The sequence below is a fragment of the Carcharodon carcharias genome, chromosome 7, assembly GCF_017639515.1.
Source record: "Carcharodon carcharias isolate sCarCar2 chromosome 7, sCarCar2.pri, whole genome shotgun sequence".
Taxonomy (NCBI): Eukaryota; Metazoa; Chordata; class Chondrichthyes; order Lamniformes; family Lamnidae; genus Carcharodon; species Carcharodon carcharias.
The window spans coordinates 162,256,482-162,277,108 of NC_054473.1; the positions used below are offsets into that span (position 1 = coordinate 162,256,482).

A 20,627-nucleotide genomic window follows, 5' to 3' on the forward strand; every position below is an offset into this window, starting at 1 on the left:
GGCCAATTTTGTGGAAATGAGAAAGGATCTAGGAAGAGTGGATTGGCATAAGTTGTTTTCTGGCAAGGATGTGTTCAGTAAGTGGAAGCCATTCAAAGGCAAAATTTTGAGAGTGCAGAGTTTGCATGTTCCTGTCAAGATTAAAGGCAAAATTAACAGGCATAGGGAACCTTGGTTTTCAAGGGATATTGGCGATCTGGTTAAGAAGAAGAGAGAGGTGTCTAGCAGGTATAGGCAACAAGAAGCAAATGAGGTACTTGTAGAGTATAGAAAATGTAAGAAAATACTAAAAAAGGAAATCAGGAAGGCAAAAAGAAAACATGAGGTTGCTTTGGCAGATAAGGTGAAGGTAAACCTGAAGGGTTTCTACAAGTATATTAAGAGTAAAAGGATAGTAAGGGACACAGTTGGTCCCCTTGAAGATCAGAGTGGTCGTCTATGTGTGGAATCTCATGCGATGGGGGAGATCTTAAACAGTTTTTTTTTCATCAGTATTTACTCAGGAAACTGGCATAGTGTATAAGGAAGGAAGGGAAACAAGCAGTAGTTTCGTGGAACATATGGAGATTAAAGAGGAGGAGGTGCTTGCTGCCTTACAGCGAATAAAGGTAGATAAATCCCCCGGGCCTGACATGATATTCCCTCAGACCTTGAGGGAGACTAGTGTAGAAATTACAGGGGCCCTGGCAGAAATGTTTAGCCACGGGTGAGGTGCCAGAGGATTGGAGGGTAGCTCATGTTGTTCTGTTGTTTAAAAAAGGCTCCAAAAGTAAACCAGGTAATTACAGGCCAGTGAGCCTGACGTCAGTAGTAGGTAAATTATTGGAAGGTGTTCTGAGAGATCGGATATATAATTATTTGGACAGCCAAGGGCTGATTAAGGATAGTCAACATGGCTTTGTGCATGGTAGGTCGTGTTTAACGAACGTTGTAGAGTTTTTCGAGGAGGTTACCAAGAAAGTAGATGAAGGAAAGGCTGTGGATGTTGTCTAAATGGAATTTAGTAAGGCCTTTGACAAGGTCCCACATGGGAGGTTAGTTCAGAAGGTTCAGACACTTGGTATCCATGGAGAGGTTGTAAACTGGATTCGAAATTGGCTGTGTGGGAGAAGACAGAGAGTGGTAGTGGATGATTGCTTCTCAGACTGGAGGTCTATGACTAGTGGTGTGCCTCAGGGATCTGTGCTGGGACCATTGTTGTTTGTTGTCTATAACAATGATTTGGATGATAATGTGGTGAATTGGATCAGCAAGTTGGCTGATGACACTAAGATTGGAGGTGTTGTGGACAGCAAGGAAGTCTTTCAAAGCTTGCAGAGAGATCTGGACCAACTGGAAAACTGGATCAGAAAATGGCAGATGAATTTAATGCGGAAAAGTGTGAGGTGTTACATTTTGGAAGGTCAAACCAAGGTAGGACATACACAGTAAATGGTAGGGCTCTGAGGAGTGCGGAGGAACAAAGTGATCTGGGAGTTCAGATGCATAGTTCTCTGAAAGTGGCGTCACAGGTAGACAAGGTTGTAAAGAAAGCTTTTGGCATACTGGCCTTCGTAAAGCAAAGTATTGAGTTAAGGAGTTGGGATGTTATGGTGAGGTTGTATAAGATATTGGTGAGGCCAACTTTGGAGTATTATGTGCAGTTCTGGTTGCCTAACTACAGGAAGGATATCAGTAAGATTGAGAGAGTGCAGAGAAGATTTACTAGGATGTTGCCGGGTCTTAAGGAGTTGAGTTACAGGGAAAGATTAAACAGGTTAGGACTTTATTCCTTGGACCGTAGAAGATTGAGGGGAGATATAATAGAAGTTTACAAAATTATGAGGGGTATAGACAGAGTAAATGCGAGTAGGCTCTTTCCACTTAGATTAGGAGAAATAAACACGAGAGGATATGGCTTTAGGGTGAAAGGGGAACATTAGGGGGAACTTCTTCACTCAGAGAGTGGTGAGAGTGTGGAACGAGTTACCATCTGACGTGGTAAATGCGGGCTCACTCTTAAGTTTTAAGAATAAATTAGATAGACATGGATGGGAGAGGTCTGGTGGGTTATGGACTAGGTGCAGGTCAAAGGGACTAGTGGAGTAATATTTCAGCACAGACTAGAAGGGCCGAATGGCCTGTTTTCTGTGCTGTAGTGTTCTATGGTTCTATGGTTCTATTATTATTGAAATGTTAATTTTGTTATCCTCCATTTCTAGGTGGGTTATGCTATTCGCTTTGAAGACTGTACGTCTGAACAAACTGTCATTAAATATATGACAGATGGTATTCTGCTTCGGGAATCCCTGAGAGAGGCAGACTTAGACCATTATAGTGCTGTAATTATGGATGAAGCCCATGAGCGATCACTAAACACTGATGTACTGTTTGGCTTACTTCGAGAGGTGAGTATGTAGCTGAGACATTAAGGCAACAATTTTGAAAAAGGAAAGCCCTTAAGAAATTTTACACTTCTTTTGTTTGCGCAGCATTTTCATCTTTTCCATCTCACCAACATTTCTATACTAAATGTAATTTCCATTTCAATATGGTATGGAATTGTTTCCAGAATAGCTGTCTGGTGTACACAAAAGACATGAGATGGATCAGCTTCCATTTCTCCCACATCCTTTTACAGAATTTCCTCAGCTGAGATTCAGAAAATGTTGAGGTGAACTTGTGCAGGATGTCATACCCTTCCATCTTGTTGTGCAGCATGTTACAAAGGCATTACATTAGGTAACCAGATGTGCTGGTTTAATAATTTTGAAACTGTTTTCACTAGGCATATTAGTATTTTTAGTGATATCAGCTACTTCACTAATAATGCATGAGTTGAAGGGTAATTAATTTTTATATTTGTTCACCTTTTCCTAGGTTGTAGCTCGTCGTGCTGACCTAAAGCTAATCGTTACATCAGCAACTATGGATGCAGGCAAATTTGCAGCATTTTTTGGGAACGTTCCTGTTTTTCATATTCCAGGCCGGACATTTCCTGTGGATATTTTCTTCAGTAAGGTATGTTACCAGTTGGAGATTTTCACTTGTGTGTGATTGTTCTTTCATTTAATGATTCCTTTCCACTAAGCAGGACCTCGTAAGTTACAAGTGCTAACATATTTTCAGGAACTGGAATCCACTTTATTTAGAATGCAAGGATAGACTTTAGAGTACTGGTAGCAGCACAAAAACAACTGCACATGTAGATTGATTTAAATTTTTCTTGTGACTTTTAATTTCTGAGTTTATAGGGAAGATGGGTAGAGGCCAGCAATTTGAGGCTGAACCCATCCATGGCTAAAACAAAACAATGCCCTACAACAACCAGTGACACAGAAATGTTTACTTTTGCTTTTCACGGCACTGTACCTCCAGTGGGTGGGAACGCTACATAAGCTGGGGTTCCTAATGGCAATAGTCTGTAGTGTAAGTGCAGCACAAGGCACAAGGTATAATCTGAAACTCAGGAGTAACAGAATAAAGGAATGGAAACATAAAGCATAAATAAGATATAAGAATATAAGAAATAGGGCATTCAGCCCCTCAAGCCTGCTCTGCTCCTCAATAAGATCATGGCTTATCTGATTGTGACCATAACCCCACTTTCCTACCTTCCCTCCAAACCCTTGACTTCCTTGTAGATCAAAAATCTGTCTAGCTCAGCCTTAAATATATTCAATCACCCAGCCTCCATTGCTCTCTGGGAAAGACAATTCCAAAGATTAACAACCCTTGGAGAGAAGAATTTTCTCCTCATCTCTGTCTTAAATACTTGCCTCATAAAAACTGTCAGTTCATTTGAACAGGAAAATAAACTTGGCATCTGCCCCAATAAATTAATGATTCAGTTTTGAAACCTATGTTGTAATTCCCTTTTGACGTTTCTTCTGGTTAATTTGACATGGGAAAGTTTCCTGGTATATAATTTATATGTCTTGTCAGATGCATTGTACTGATAGAAATGCCAAATCTTTGAGGTGCTTCTGTTGAAATGTTTTAAAATGGATAGTCCATTTGTATGAAGATCAATGGCATTATATGTAAATCAGTTGTTCTGTATGGAAATAATAGTTATCCAGGGAAAAGCAAGCTTATACAAGGAATGACTTGAGCAATGTAAAAGCTTAATAATGGCTTTTAAAACAAGTCTCAAATTATAATACTGAGTACTGGATATTATGTAATTTCTTTAGATATTTATTAACCATACATATAGCTATTTAACAATGTGCAATTAATAAAAAGGTACAAAGCCAGTGCCTCCATCTATTAAAGAAGTTTTTGCAATACAATACAATGTATTAACAATGCTTGAGGTGCGGTGGTATGGAATTTTACTGTGAAATTCCAAAACCAACTTTTTCTGAGGGAGTAATTTTTAAACGCATTAGTGAAGAGATGAACATTCATTTTTATTCACAATATTGACTTTTAACAGCAGCTTTGGGCTGCGGATTGTCCCTACAGTTGTACTTGTGCATACAGTTCTTGTGTGGCACATGACACTTTATCTGTTACACTTAACTGTAGCCATGTTTGTTTGCGCATTTTTTTCTCACACACAAAATTTTCTTTGAATGTTCTTTACAGAGAAAAGCCAAGTCAAATATTTGAAATGTAGAGAAACTTCTTGCACCAATAGCAAATGCCTTGCTAACATGAGACTCTAATTGTCTGTGGCAGGTATAATCTATGTGGTAATTTTTTTTAAAAAAAGGAATCTAAGTCAGTCATTTCAAGTCAGGTTCTGACTTGAAGGTTAAAAAGCAATTAAACTCTAACTGACTTGTTGGCCTGTGTCTTTTTAACAGTAGTTAAATTTTCTAATTTTAAAAGGACACAACTCCATTTAGCAGCAAAATAATGCATTGTGCATGGCATGGTTTATAACACTTGTCATTCTAAGACGTCATATTATCTAAGTAACTGTAAGCAGTGCTACAGCCAATTTATTTTTATAATAATGCCACGTGTAAATTTTGCAATACTTCCTGTGCCGTACTTTCTTAGTTTTCAGAATTAGCAGCTAAAATTAATACTCCTACCATTACTGAAGATATACAAACATATGTATAAACATATGAATTAGGAGCAGGAGTAGGCCATTTGGCTCCTTGAGCTTGTTCCACCATCCTTTAAGATCATGGCTGATCTAATTGTGGCCTCAACTCCATATTCTGCCTACACCCGATAATCTTAGATTCTTGACGAACAAGGGAGTCAATCTACCTCTGTCTTAAAAATATTCAATGACCCTGCCTTCACCGTTCTCTGGGGAAGAGAGTTTCAAAGACTTGTGACCCTCTGAGAGAAGAAATTTCTTTTCATTTCCGTCTTAAACAGGAGACCCCTTTTTAAACTGTGCCTCTAGTTCTAGTCCCTCCCACAAGGGGAAGCATCCTCTTAGCAGCCACCCTGTCAAGTCCCCTCAGGATCTTATATGTTTCAATAACATCACCTCTCATTCTTCTAAACTCCAATGGATTCAGGCCTAGCCTGTCCAACCTTTCCTTATAAGATAACCCCACCATTCCAGGTGACAGTTGAGTGAACCTTCTCTCAACTGTTTCAAACACATTTATATCCTTTCTTAAATAAGGAGACCAAAACTATACGCAGTATTCCAGATGTGGTCTCACCAATGCCCTGTAAAATTGTAGTAAAGCATCCCTACTTTTATATTCCATTCTTCTTGCAGTATGCAGCAACATTTCATTTGCCTTCCTAATCACTTGCTGTACCTGCATACTAGCTTTTTGTGATTCATGTACCAGGACACCTCGTGCCTCAGTTCTGCAATCTCCCTCCATTTAAATAATAGGCTGTTTTTCTATTCTTCCTGCCAAAGTGGACAAGTTCATATTTACCCACATACTCCATTTGTCAACCTTTTGCCAACTCACTTAACCTAGCTATGCCCCTTTTTGCAGACTCCTTGTGCTGCCTTCATAACTTACTTCCTACCTTTTTGTGTCATCAGCAAATTTAGCAACCATGCATTTTGTCCTTCCATCCACGTCGTTGATATAAATTATGAATAGTTGACGCCCCAGCACTGATCCCTAAGGCACCGTACTCATGACATCTTGCCAATTCGAAAATGACCCATTTATGCCTACTCTTTGTTTCCTGTTAGCATGGATAAAGTTTGGTTAGCTAATATGTTACCCCCTACACCACGAGCTCTTATTTTGCGTAGTAACCTTTGATGTGGAACTTTGTCAAGTGCCTTCTGGAAACCTAAGTACAGCACATTCACAGGTACCCCTTTATTCAGGTTGCTTGTTACTTGCTCAAAGAACTCCAATAAATTGGTCAAACATAATTTTCCTTTCACAAAACTACGTTGACTCTGCCTGGTTGCATTGAGATTTTCTAAGTGTCCAGCTATAAACTCCTTAATAATAGATTCCAGCAATTTCCTATGACAGGTGTTAAGCTAACTGACCTGTGGCTTCCTGCTTTCTGTCTCCCTCCTTTCTTGAATAGAGGAGTCACATTTGTTATTTTCCAATCTGGTGGGACCTTTCCTGAACCTAGGGAATTTTGGAAAATTAAAAACAATGCATCTACTATCTCAGCAACCACTTTTTTCAAAACTCTAGGATGAAGTCCATCAGAACCTGGAGACTTGTCAGCTTTTAAGTCCAGTAATTGTCTTAGTAGCCTTTCCCTGGTAATTGTAATTGTTTTAAGTTCCTTCCTCCCCTTTTACCCCCTGATTCACAATTATTTCTGAGATGTTATTTGTATCCTCTACAGTGAAGACAGATGCAAAATATCTGTACAGTTCATCTGCAATTTCCTTATTTTCCATTATTAGTTCCCCAGATTCTCTCTCTAGAGGACAAATGCTCACTTTAGATTTTTCCTTTCGAAATACCTGTAGAAACTCTTACTATCTGTTTTTATGTTTCTAGCTAGCTTTCTTTCATACTCTACTTTTTCCCTCCTTATTCACTTTTTCTTTCAATTTGATACCATCTTTAACTTCCTTCATTAGCCACTGATGGTGCGTCCTTCCCTTAGTTTTTCTTTCCCACTGGAATGTATCTTTTCTGAGAAGCCTGAAATATCTCCTTAAATCTCTGGCACTGTATTCCTACTGACCTATCCCTTAACCTAATTTCCCAGTTCACTTTAGCCAGCTCTGACTTCATGTCCTCATAATTGTCCTTATTTAAGTTGAATAAAAACTGATTTTAGATCCATTACTCTCTCCCTCAAACTGAATGTGAAATTCAATCATCATATGATCATTGCTACCAAAGGGCGTTTCCACTATGAGGTTATTAATTAATCCTGTCCCATTGCACATTACCAGAGAGCAGGCCATACTAGATCTGGTAATGTGCTGCTCTAAGAAACTGTCCTGAAAACACACTATGTCCAGGCTATCTTTGCATATCTTGATTCGTTCAATCTATGTAGATTAAAATCAGCCGTGCTTATATTGAACGGCGGAGCAGGCTCACTGGATTGAATGCCCTACTCCTGCTCCTATGTTGCAATGATTATCACCATACCTTCCTCACAAGCCCCCATTATTTCTTCCTGTATGCTCCGTCTACAGTTTGGTTACTGTTCAGAGGCTTATAAACCACTCCCACAAGTGACTTCTTGCCTTAACTATTCCTCATCTCTATCCAAACTGATTCTACGTCTTGATCTCCAGAACCAAGGTCATCTCTCTATTGAATAAATGACATTCTTAATGAACAGAGCCACCCCTCCACCTTTTCCTGGCTTCCTGTGATTCCTAAATGTCATGTAAGCTTGAATATTCAGGTCCCAGTCTTTGTCATCCCGCAGTCATGTCTCTGTAATGGTTATGAGATCATACATATTTATTTTTATTTATGCCACCAACTCATCTGTTTTGTTACGAGTGCATTCAGATACAGAGCCTTTAGTTCTGTATATTTGCCATTTTTGTAACCTCTAGCCTTATCTGCTGGTGCATTCTTATGATTGCACACCCTATTCCTTCTGCCATGCTGTGATCAACATTTCCCTTATTCCTACCTTGCTATCTTGCCTTGTCTTCTCTACTTAATTTATCACATCTTCCTAAACTTGATTCCTCGCCCCCACTATTTAGTTTAGAACCCTCTCTACCGCCCTAGTTATACAAAACACCAGAACACTTGTCCCAGCACTGATCAGGTGAAGACTATCCCAACAGTACAGCTCCCACTTTCCCCAGTACTGGTGCCAGTGCCACATGAATTAGAAACTCATTTCTCCTATACCAACCTTTGAGCCACGCATTTAACTCTCTAAACTGATTTACCTAATGCTAGTTTTCTCATGGCTCAGGTAGTAATCCAGAGATTTTTGAGGTTCTGCTTTTTAATTTAGCCCCTAACTGCTCATACTCCCTCAGCAGAACCTCTTTCCTAGTTCTACCTATGTCGTTGGTACCTACATGGGCCACAACCACTGGACCCTCCCCCTCCCACTGCAAGTTCTGTCCAGCCCAGAGCAGATGTCCCAAACCCTGCCACTGGGCATTAATATAAATCAGTTTCAGACTTCATTATTATTACTCACACAATTACCCATACCCTGACCTAATCCTCTGAAAAACCTTTTCTCTGTAAGGCCTACTCAGGTTAGAAGCCTCACTTGAATTTCTGGCTTTTTAAAAAAAATTTCCCTCCTGATTATTTTCTTAGTGCCCAACTGCTTTTCCAATCAACTAAGGCCCAGATTCCCTTTCCCTGCCATCACAATAATAGGAACTACCTGCCTAACTCTGAGTCCTTGCCAACCAGTTTTGTTATTCATTCACACTGACAAGTTTTATTGCTAGTAAAACAGTAAATTTCAATTTCCAAAGGTTGTCAATAAAGTATCACGTAGATGACTCAAAAAATAGACCATATGGCATTACATGATAGACATTACAGTAAATAGGTAACTAATGAAATCTGTTAAACAGATATTAATGAGAGAGGATCAGAATGAGGGCTGGTCATGAGCTCCATGGGACTCTGTGTTGACACCGTAGCAATTCATAATTTTCGTTAATGATTTAGGTGAGGTCATTAATGGACTATTCTTAGATTTGTTGATGACATGAAAATGTTGGTATTAATTTAGTCCAAATCAATATGTTGTACCCAGATTTTAGACAAATAATAGGACCATTTGTGGAAGATGTTCTGTAAGTGGCCAAGTGCAATGTGATGCATTTCGGGTTGTGAAACTCCAGGAACATTTATGGTATTCAGCCTACCTGTAAAAATGTGACAGATTAAGAAAGAACAATATGAGGTGTCTATACGGAATTTGCGTTAGGTTATATGGCAAGGACAAAAAAAATAAAAACAAATGCTATACTTAGCTTATATAAGGCTTTGATATGACTGTGCTTGTAGTATTATGTTCAATTTTGTTTTCCACATATGGTGAAAGGATAAGATACAGGTGATACCTAGCATTAGGGTTCTTTGTTGTGAATAGAATCCAAGTTAAAGCTTTTAGAGAAATAGAGCCTTGGAGAAGATATAATTAATTGCAAGATTACTTGTGATGGTTAGGGGTAGTAGGACTAGAGTGCATACATATTGAATCCATAGGCAGACTTAGAATCCACAAAACATTTCTTTTCGTGGAGAATATTTGCCCTCTGGAACAAACTATTGAAACTTGTAGAGAATATGAATTTGCTACATCCTTACGGAAAGGAGTCTAACAAGTTCCTGAAGGAAAGCCATTGCTCATTAATGGTTGGTTGCAAATCATCCATTTAAGCTGTGTGGCTGTGCAGCAATCTGAAAGTTCCCACTTGGGCCATACACAAATCAGTCCCACTAAGGTAAAACGTGTGTGGCTTCACAAAAAAATTTAAAGGACCCAGGCACTTAATCAATTTGGTCGTGCGGCACACAAAGAATAATAAGGTAATTTGGCTACATCTTTGTGGAGTAAAGGATTACTGTGCTCTAGAGCTTGCTTGATTGCCATTGGGACTTGAGAAAATTTTCTTGCAGGTACTTTGCTTTTTTACATTTTCAAGGAACTTGTGTGGGTCACTGTGTACATTGATTGGTTGGGCTGGATTGATGGGCCCGTGTCTGTTCTCACTGTTTTTGTATGGTTTTACATTTCTGCATATTCATCAGTCAATGCAAATTACCAACAAACCTGATACTGACTCCCAACAGTGCAGCTCATCAGGAAATTTGCTATTGGCCCCAACAACTGAACCTAACAGCAGTTCAAATGCAGTTTCACTATTCAGTTAGTTCCTTATTTCCTTTTCTAATTAGTTGCTCACTAAATTTTAGATTCATAAATTAATCATTATATGTAATTTGTTCAATTTTATTATTTATTTATTAACTAGAATCACATTTTAAGAAATCTGCATATCAGTTAATTTCCCAGTATAATTATGAATGTATGACTTCATGTCTTTTCTCATAAATCCACCCATGTTGTCTGTGTGAAGTGCCATGTGAGATCAACTAGTATTTACTAAATGAATAAAATTGGTTGCTTTTGCTGTTCTCAAGTTCTCGTTGCCCACTAGCCAAAGAATCACAATTTTAAAAGAAAGCTGCTTCCAAATCTTAGCTTAGCTGGTCTGGATAGATCTAAAAGTCGAGTTCAAATGGTTTAAATCTTGACTTTGACTGATATGCTACTTAAGGGAGTACTTTGCTTCTGTATATTTTTGCAGACTCCCACAGAGGATTATGTGGAAGGAGGTGTTAAACAGGCTCTTCAAATTCACCTATCAACTATTCCGGGTGACATATTAATATTTATGCCAGGCCAGGAAGACATTGAGGTGAGTGTGCAGCTAATAGACATTTAATAAATAGTATAATCTTTTCACTTTCACTCCTTTATCAAACTCAGAATGCAAGGCAAGTCAGAAAGGGGTGCATTTTAATCACAATAACTTCTCTCAGGATCAATTGGAAGAAACGAGTGGAAAGGTAGCCTGGGGAGAATAACACTCCAATAGTTGTCAAATTGACTGGATTAAATGTTGACTCATTGTCATGGTCATTTGGCAGTTAGCGGAGGAAAATTTCCTTTCAATAAACTAAATTAATGACCAAATAAAAATGTCTTTTGTGTTTTAAAAAGGCAACTGTCATCCTGTATTTTTTTCCTTAAAATTGTTTTTGGATATGCTAGGCAATGATTTTCACTGAAATTATTGTGAGAAAACTGTTGACTGTAAGTCTACTTTAGTATTAATGTTGCAAAAATATGGCTTAATTTATAACTTAATAAAAGCAGATCAATATGTCTTACTTTTTGATGAAGGTATGTGGCATATTGAGGAGGTCACCCTTGTCCTATACAGTCTGATAGGTTGTGCATGACTAAATCTGTGAATATATATATATATATTTTTTTTTTTTTCTGAAGTCTCTACTCCAGCTGTCTGGCTTTCTATCTGTTCCTTGTGTCTGTCTCTTTGTCTTTTGATTCTCCCTCTTTATTCTCCATCCGCTCCACTTTAAGTACTTTGTTTCTGTGTGGAATTCTATTCCACAAGCAGTGAGGCGCTGACTGAGACATGATCTTCACCATGTGACAAATTCACGAAAAGTGCAAGGAACAGCACCAACTGCTGAACATGGTCTTTTTCAGCCTCAAAAACCTTTGACTATGAACTGCGAAGGCTTAAGAAGTATTCTCCTCAAATTTAGCTGTCCTTAGAAATTTGTCACCATCCTCTGCCTACTCCATGTATGTCATGATCCTCACCGCCACAAACCCTATCTCAGTGAAAACTGGGGTCAAACAAGGCTCTGTCTTTGTACCAACCCTCTTCATTTTTCTCTTTGTAATAACTACACCTCACCTCTAGTGAATTTCCCACAGGCGTGGAGATAATCTACAGAAAAGATGGGAAACTGTTCAACCAGCGTCACCTTTAATCCAAAACCACTGCAACCTCTGTCATAGAACTTAAGTATGCAGATGATGCTCATGTACACTCACTCAAAAACTCAACTCCAGGTCATTGTTGCCTCCCTCTCCAAATCATATGAGAAAATGGGCCTGTCACTAAAACTAAGGTCTGCTTCCAGCCAACTCCCGAGGCAAAACATCTCTCCCTGTTGATTAAAATCAGTGGTGAGATCCTGGAAAATGCGGGCCACTTCTGTATCTTGGAAACCTCCTCTTGATGAAGGCAGGCACAGATGACAAAATTCATCATTGCCTCCAATCTGCAGCTTAGCCTTCAGGTGACTGAGGAAAAGATTATTTCAGGACGAGGATCTCAAACCCAAGACTAAGGTAGTGGTTTACCGAAGCAGTGATTCCCACTCTCCGATATGCTTCAGAGGCACCTCAAAGCACTGGAGAAGTACCATCAAAGGTGCCTTCGCAAGATCCTCCAAATCTGGTGACAAGAAAGATGGTCCAACAGCCACTTCCTCTTCCAAGCCACCCTATCCAGCGGTGAGGCGTGAATCACTCAAAACCAGCTTCGCTCGGTAGAACATGTCATTTCTATGCCTAATGTCTAACTCCCAAAGCAACTGCTCTACTTGGAGTTTGGTTACGGCATGAGACTCCCATGAGTTCAGCAGAAATGCTTTAAGGATGTCCTCAAAGCATTCCAGCAGAAGTCAAACATCCCCACCATCTCATGGGAGACCCTGGCTTGTGACTGACGAAAATGGAGAAGGCTCATTTGGGAAGGCACCGAACACATTGAGAGATTTTGTTGGGAAGGTGCCAAGACGAAGTCAAGGCATTGAGGAGAGTGCCCAAACCTCCAAAGAACCCATCCACCCAACTCTTCAAGTGCCATCTACCTTGCATTTGGAAGATTCTGCATATAGTGCATTGGACTTATCAGCCATTTCAGAAACCATTGAATCGTAGAGGAAGCAAGTCATCCTTGATCCCAAGGGACTGCCTAAGAAGAACTCTCAAGCAAAATGAAAAATGAAGAAACTTGTCACATAGTTGAGTGTCAGTTGAGAGTGTTGGCAAACTGCAGATTCTCTTTCAGAATTACATGAACATTATGCACCTGGCCATGTATACAGCCATTATTGCCATTTAAATCCCAGAATGCTTTAAAACACCCCGAACATTGTTATTCCATTCATTGACAGGTAGAAGTCAAGCGTCTGCCTTGAAAAACGGAAAGCTTAATCTAGACTCTTGTGTTTCTTTTTCTCCCTTTTTACGTTAGTACTCGTTTTGTCTGTGCAAAGAGCCTCAGTTTTGTGTTGATAAAAGATCTGTAATGTAATTTAGATATGACATTGGCTAAATTGAATTTCCGCAAGCAGCATGAGGCCAGTTCCTCAGGACTTGAACCCCACTTTAACTTGATACTAGCTACAAAACAACTTGTGACTTTAACACAACATCTCGAGATGCTTCACATAGAACAGGGTTAACAAAAATGATCAGTTGAGGGGTCTTTTAAAGGTGGAGGAATTTAGGGAAGATTGATGAATGGTCTGCCAAAAAAGAGGAGCAATAGAACACTTAGCATGCTCAAACTGTCATGGGGAGGCGATGACATTGTCACTGGACTAGTAACCCAGAGACCGAGGGTATTGCCCTGGGGACCTGGGTTCGAATTCAATAAATGTGAATTCAATAAAAATGTGGAATTAAAATTCTAATGATGACCATGAAACCATTGTCGATTGTCGACTGGTAATGCCCTTTAGGGAAGGAAATCTGTCATCTTTACCTGGTCTGGCCTACATGTGACTCCAGACCCACTCTTAGTTGACTCTTAAATGCCCTCTGAAATGGCCTAACAAGCCATTGATACAAAAAGTTGTATCAAACTGCTACAAAGCCACAGAAAAGGAATGAAACCGGATGGACAACCTGGCATCGACCTAGGCACTGGAAATACAGCAACCTCAGCCCTGCTGACCCTGCAAAGTCCTCCTTATTAACATCTGGGGGCGAGTGCCAAAACTGGGAGAGTTGTTTCACAGACTAGTCAAGCAACAGCCTGACATAGTCATCTTCACAGAATTATATCTTACAGATTATGTCCCAGACACCACCATCACCATCACCAGCAGAGGTGGCAGCACAGTGGTCTACAGTTGGGAGGGAGTTGTCCTGGGAGTTGCCTTGGGAGTCCTTAACATTGACTCTGGACCCCATGAAGTCCATTGGCATCAGGTCAAACATAGGCAAGGAAACCTCCTGCTTATTACCACATACCGCCATCCCTCAGCTGATGAATCAGTGCTCCTCCATGCTGAACGCCACTTGGAGGAAGCACTGAGGGCTCCAAGGGCACAGAATATACTCTGGGTCGGGGACTTCGATGTCCATCACCAAGAGTGGTTCGGTAACACCACTACTGACCGAGCTGGTCAAGTCCTAATGGACATAGCTGCTAGACTGGGCTGCGGCAGGTGGTGAAGGAACCAACAAGAGGGAAAAACATTTTTGACCTCATCCTCACCAACCTGCCCGCCGCAGATGCATCTGTCCATGACGGTATTGGTAGGAGTGACCACCGCACAGTTATTGTAGGTACGAAGTCTCGCCTTCACATTGAGGAGCCCTTCCATCGTGTTGTGTGGCATTACCACTGTGCTAAATGGGATAGATTTTGAACAGGTCTAGCAACTCAGGACTGGGCATCCTTGAGGCGCTGTGGGCCATCAGCAGCAGCAGAATTGTACTCGAGCACAATCTATAACCTCTTGGCCCAGCATATCCCCCACTCTACCATTTTCTTCCATCTGTACTATTTCCTGTGTCACCTAGTATAGTGTTATCAGCAAACTTAGATTTGCAGCTCTCTATTCCTTTATCCACTTCATTTATAAATATGGCTGTGGTCCCACTACAGGGCCCTGGAGGATACCACAAGTTACATTTTGACAATTTGAGTGCATACACATTATCCCTACAATCTGTCTCCTACCTCCTAACCAGTTCACTATCCAAGCTAATAGGGTGCCTTCAGTTCTATGCACTCTTGTTTTTGTTAACAAACACTTGTATGAAATCTTGTTTGCTGGCCCTGGAATTCCATGTAAACACTTCCCTTTCTGATATGTTAGTTACCTCCTCAAAAAGATCAACTAGATTTGTTAGCTGCTATGTAATCTTTACAAATTCATGGTAGTGTTCTCTGAGCAGCTCATATTTGTCCAAGTACTTACCTCTGTGAAAATAACAGATTGGCCTGGAGCAATGAAATTGAGGATGCTCAAAATGCTAGAATTGGGGAGGAGTGCAGAGATCTTGAAGGGTTGCAGCACAAGATGAGATTACAGAGATAGGGAGAGTTGAGGTCATGGTGGGATCTTGAAACTAGGATGAGAATTATAAAGTCAAGGTAACAAAACCCATATCCCTTGCACTTGGTGTTACAGATGAGTTGAATGGGATTGCAGGTTGGAGAAGGCATTTGATGTTGAGAAAAGGAGTCCTTGGTTTTGAGGATAAACCTAAAATAATAGGATGATTTTATTGCAGATATGCTATTGCTTGACTTGGAAAGTGGAACAATAGTTAACACGTACATGAGTGGAGACATCAATAATAGCTTTATATTGCATAAATTCAATTTGTAGAATAAGAAGCACAGCCAAGGAACCCTTATGTAGTGGCTTCAGAGTAGCAGTCAGGTTGTCTGGGACCTGTGTGGCATTTGGAGACCATACTCGTTTTCTGGTTGAGTATAGTGGGCTGTATTTCAAATTCATTTAATTAATATTTTTAATGTTAGAAAAGAGCCAACTCTATTTTTTTTATAAATTGCTGCTTGAGATTGGAACTCTGAGCATGAGTCTAATCATGCATGTCCAAAGCTGAATTTTCTCTGGCCATAGAGCTGGCATCTTGTCACCTGGAGGAGGTATTGGTCTGAAGCTGACATCCAATGGCATCCAAAATGACAGACTGAGGTGAACCTACAAATCCCTCATGGTTAAAATAGGCAAATTGGATTGTTGTAACCTTCCTCCATAAATTTTCTTCTCAACTACTTGAACAAGTAGGATGAGGATTTGCACTTCCTCCAAATAAAAGGTGTGGCTATGGGTACCCGCATGGGCCCCAGCTATGCCTGTCTCTTTATGGGGTATGTGGAACATTCCTTGTTCCAGTCCTACTCTGGCCCCCTTCCACAACTCTTTCTCTGGTACATCAATGATTACTTCGGTGCCGCTTCATGCTCTCGTCGGGACTTGGAAAAATTTATTAATTTTGCTTCCAATCTCCACCCCTCCATCATTTTCACGTGGTCCATCTCTGACACTTCCCTTGCCTTCCTTGACCTCTCTGTCTCAATCTCTGGTGATAGACTGTCCACCAATATCCATTACAAACCCACCGACTCCCACAGCTATCTCGACTGCAGCTCCTCACACCCCGCTTCCTGTAAAGACTCCATCCCATTCTCTCAGTTCCTTCTCCTCCGTCGCATCTGTTCCGATGATGCTATCTTCAAAAACAGTGTCTCTGACATGTCCTCCTTCTTCCTTAACCGAGGTTTTCCACATGGTCGTTGACAGGGCCCTCAACCGTGTCCGGCCCATCTCCCGCGCTTCCGCCCTCACTCCTTCTCCTCCCTCCCAGAAACATGATAGGGTCCCCCTTGTCCTCACTTATCACCCCACCAGCCTCCATATTCAAAGGATCATCCTCCGCCATTTCCGCCAACTTCAGCATGATACCACCACCAAACACATCTTCCCTTCACCCCCCCCTATCGGCATTCCATAGGGATCGGTCCCTCCGGGACACCCTGGTCCACTCCTCCATCACCCCCTACTCCTCAACCCCCTCCTATGGCACCACCCCATGCCCACTCAAAAGATGCAACACCTGCCCCTTCACTTCCTCTCTCCTCACCATCCAAGGACCCAAACACTCCTTTCAAGTGAAGCAGCATTTCACTTGCATTTCCCCCAACTTAGTCTACTGCATTCGTTGCTCCCAATGTGGTCTCCTCTACATTGGAGAGACCAAACGTAAACTGGGTGACCGCTTTGCAGAACACCTGCGGTCTGTCCACAAGAATGACCCAAACCTCCCTGTCGCTTGCCATTTTAACACTCCACCCTGCTCTCTTGACCACATGTCTGTCATTGGCTTGCTGCATTGTTCCAGTGAAGCCCAATGCAAACTGGAGGAACAACACCTCATCTTCCGACTAGACACTTTACAGCCTTCCGGACTGAATATTGAATTCAACAATTTTAGTTAGTGAGCTCCCTCCCCCATCCCCACCCCCTTTCTGTTTCCCCCTTCCTTTTTTTTTCCAATAAATTATAAAGATTTTCCTTTTCCCACCTATTTCCATTAATTAAAAAAAAATTTTTTTTTTTTTAAATTTTTTAAAAATCTTTTATGCTCTCCCCACCCCTACTAGAGCTATACCTTGAGTGCCCTACCATCCATTCTTAATTAGCACATTCGTTTAGATAATATCACCAACTTTAACTTTAACACCTATATGTTCTTTTGCACTATTTTTGTTGACATCTTTTGATGATCTGCTTCTATCACTGCTTGTTTGTCCCTACAACCACACCCCCACTCCACTTCTCTCTCTCTCTCTCTCTCTCCGCCCCCCCCCCCACACACACACCTTAAACCAGCTTATATTTCAACTCTTTCTTGGACTTGAACTCAAGTTCTGTCGAAGGGGCATGAGGACTCGAAACGTCAACTCTTTTCTTCTCCGCCGATGCTGCCAGACCTGCTGAGTTTTTCCAGGTAATTCTGTTTTTGTTTTTGTTGAGGATTTGAATCTACCTGTGGACTAAATTGTTGATCCTGAAGTAAAGCACATGAGGATTATTTTATTAATACTCAGAACTACTGTTTTGTTCTAATTAAGATGTGTCCCCTCCATCTAGGTGACTTGTGATCAGATAGTGGAACGACTAGAAGAGTTGGAAAATGCTCCCCAACTTGCTGTGTTACCAATATATTCCCAGCTGCCTTCTGATCTCCAGGCCAAGATTTTTCAAAAGGTATACCTAAGTGTTTTCATTCACAAAATGTAATATTTTGCATAATCCAAACTCTAAGCTCTTAGAGCTATAAATTTCACCCCACAAGAGGAAGCTAGAAGACAAATTATGCTGAATATTTTTGGCGAGCTGGTGGGAATCCTGCACTCATACCAGGTATTTTTTTGCAGATTGTTAATTATCAACTATTAGAACCACTGTCACTCTTCTGTGAACTGAGCAATGGATATAATTCAAAACAAAAACAAAAAATGAAGCTCTGAAGAAGGGTCATATGGACTTGAAATGTTAACTCTGTTTCTCTCCACGGGTGCTGCTAGACCTGAGCTTTTCCAGCGTTTTCTGTTTTTGTTTCAGATTTCCAGCATCTGCAGTATTTTGCTTTTATCTTAATGGATGTCATTCTCTCACTTCCTTAGCCCCCTCTCCTTACTTCTGAATCCAACTACTTAAAAATAAAATAAAAATATAGGTAAACTTCCTTTTCAGCTATAAAGATTAAAAATATTCAGGAGAACTAACTTTTCTTCTTATAGCTGGACTGAGAATTAAGTTTCATGCCTATATAATATGTAATCAAAAGTTTAAAAATAAATAATTTAAAAAATGCAGCCAATGAGGTGACATTTGGATATTGTGGTAGCATTATAGTGTTGATAAAAAGATCAGCCTTGTTATTTTAATTTCTTCCATTACATAGAACGACCGTTGACGTTGATTAGTGTTCCATCATTGTCAACTGCTTAAATCTCTTCAGCCATTTGTGCTTGTGCAGGGATTTATGCTTCCTGGTGTGATAAAGCTTTCTTTTAAACGTTTTGATTTTGGCTTATATTTATTTTGGTAGTAAATGTAACTGCAAAGGCGAACTTTAAATTCATACATTTTGGGGAAAGAACTATTTTCCAATTCAGCAATACACTAAATTTGAATGCCACTTCTGTTTAGGAAATACCGCAAAATCTTGATTTTTTTCTGATTTCTGGAGTGTGTAAATTGCTGGAATGTTAGTTCTCTTCAATATTTTTAATCTTTTCAGCTGAAAAGGAAGTTTACCTATATTTTTATTTTATGTTTAAGTAGTTTGGATTCAGAAGTAAAGAGAGGAGGCTAAAGGAAGAGAGAGAATTACATCCATTACTCAGTTCACAGAAGAGTGGCAGTGATTGTAATAGTTGATATTTAAATAGTTGTGTAAATTGTTAGTTGATGTTGGACGGAAGACGGTGGTGTAGTGGTAATGTCGCTGGACTAGTAATCCAGAGGCTCAGGCTAATGCCTAGGGCACATGGGTTCAAATCAAACCATGGTAGCTGGTAGAATTTAAATTCAATTAATAAAATCTGGAATTGAAAGCTAATCTCAATCATGAGATTATAAGATTCATCATCATAATGAAATTATCATTGATTGTTGCATTAATATCTTTTCGGGAAGGAAACCTGCTGTCCTTAGCTGATCTGGCCAGCATGTGATTCCAGATCCAGATGATTCTTAACTGCCCCCTGAAATGGCCTAACTCAGTTCAAGGGCAATTGAAGATAGCCTTTCCAGCAATACCCACATCCTATGAAAAGAGTAGACTGTAGATAAGTCCTTGAAGGCAGAACTGGAGGCTGGAAGCTGGAATCAATGGAGAGGACAGTGGTGCCTGCTTATTTTTATGTATTTCTCATTTTGTCAAGGCTCCAGATGGAATCAGAAAGTGCATTGTGGCTACAAACATTGCAGAGACATCACTGACTGTGGATGGGATCATGTTTGTTGTTGATTCAGGATACTGCAAACTGAAAGTAAGAACATGTTAATATGGTACAGATTTGATAACATTTCTACAGGATTTAAAGGAGCATAAAATTATTTTAACAAGAAGGAATTATTTTTTTCTTGAAATTGCATTCTTGAAAAATGTTATCCAAAGGGTAAACCATACTAATTTTTAATAATTTTTTCAGTTTAGTCTTAAGTTTACAGTATTGACCTAGAATGTCCAACCCCTAGATAGTCGTACCCAGGAGGTACCCCCAAGATGCGCTGGGGAACCCTCGGAAGCCCCGACGCACTGACTATGTGGGAATTAGCTTGGAAATTTGGACTTCCAATGGGCAATTCCTCTACACCTAGAACCCTCCGAAACTTTGGAGACTTCGGACAGTTCTGACTCGTTTACCTAGGAAAAGTTAGAAGGATTAAAACCTGTTCTAACTCCTGCATAACTAGACTACTGATCCCCCGACACCCCACTGGATCCCCCCGATTACTCCCCACTGACCCAAACTACCCCCACATCCACCTGCCACCCACCCTACCCCTTCACCCACCTGCTACCCACCCTACCACCCCATTCACTACCCTACCCCCTCACTCACCACCCTACCCTCTCACCCACTTACCTTACAGACTTTTGCCATCTCTCCAAAGCTTCTCAAAGTGACTTTGTGTTACGACCGCAGCAGAAGTTATTCACTAAGCAAGCCAAATCCCAGAGGGAAACTTATCTTACTGATCATAACTCTTTTTTTGTATTTTGGAAATGAGGAGAAAACTACTGATCCCTAAAACATAGACTCTCAGCAGCATTTAGGATTTCAAAATTAGAAGATATTTTAACAAGAAGAAAAAAAATTAAGCACACAAGGTTAAAATTACACAGTTAAACAGTCTTCAGAAATATTCCTC

At 40.3% G+C, this 20,627-nt stretch overlaps 1 protein-coding gene across 4 annotated transcripts in view; it reads left to right on the forward strand.

The window, feature by feature from the left end:
- The window catches only part of dhx38 (DEAH (Asp-Glu-Ala-His) box polypeptide 38), a 144,522-nt gene that overhangs the window by 53,549 nt on the left and 70,346 nt on the right, over positions 1-20,627 (forward strand). For all 4 annotated transcript variants that reach the window (XM_041190904.1, XM_041190901.1, XM_041190905.1 and 1 more), the window contains 5 exons: positions 2,202-2,387; positions 2,860-3,000; positions 10,673-10,783; positions 17,832-17,948; positions 19,634-19,741. In XM_041190904.1, coding sequence (XP_041046838.1) covers positions 2,202-2,387; positions 2,860-3,000; positions 10,673-10,783; positions 17,832-17,948; positions 19,634-19,741 — 663 coding nt within the window. The remainder of the gene's footprint in view (positions 1-2,201; positions 2,388-2,859; positions 3,001-10,672; positions 10,784-17,831; positions 17,949-19,633; positions 19,742-20,627) is intronic.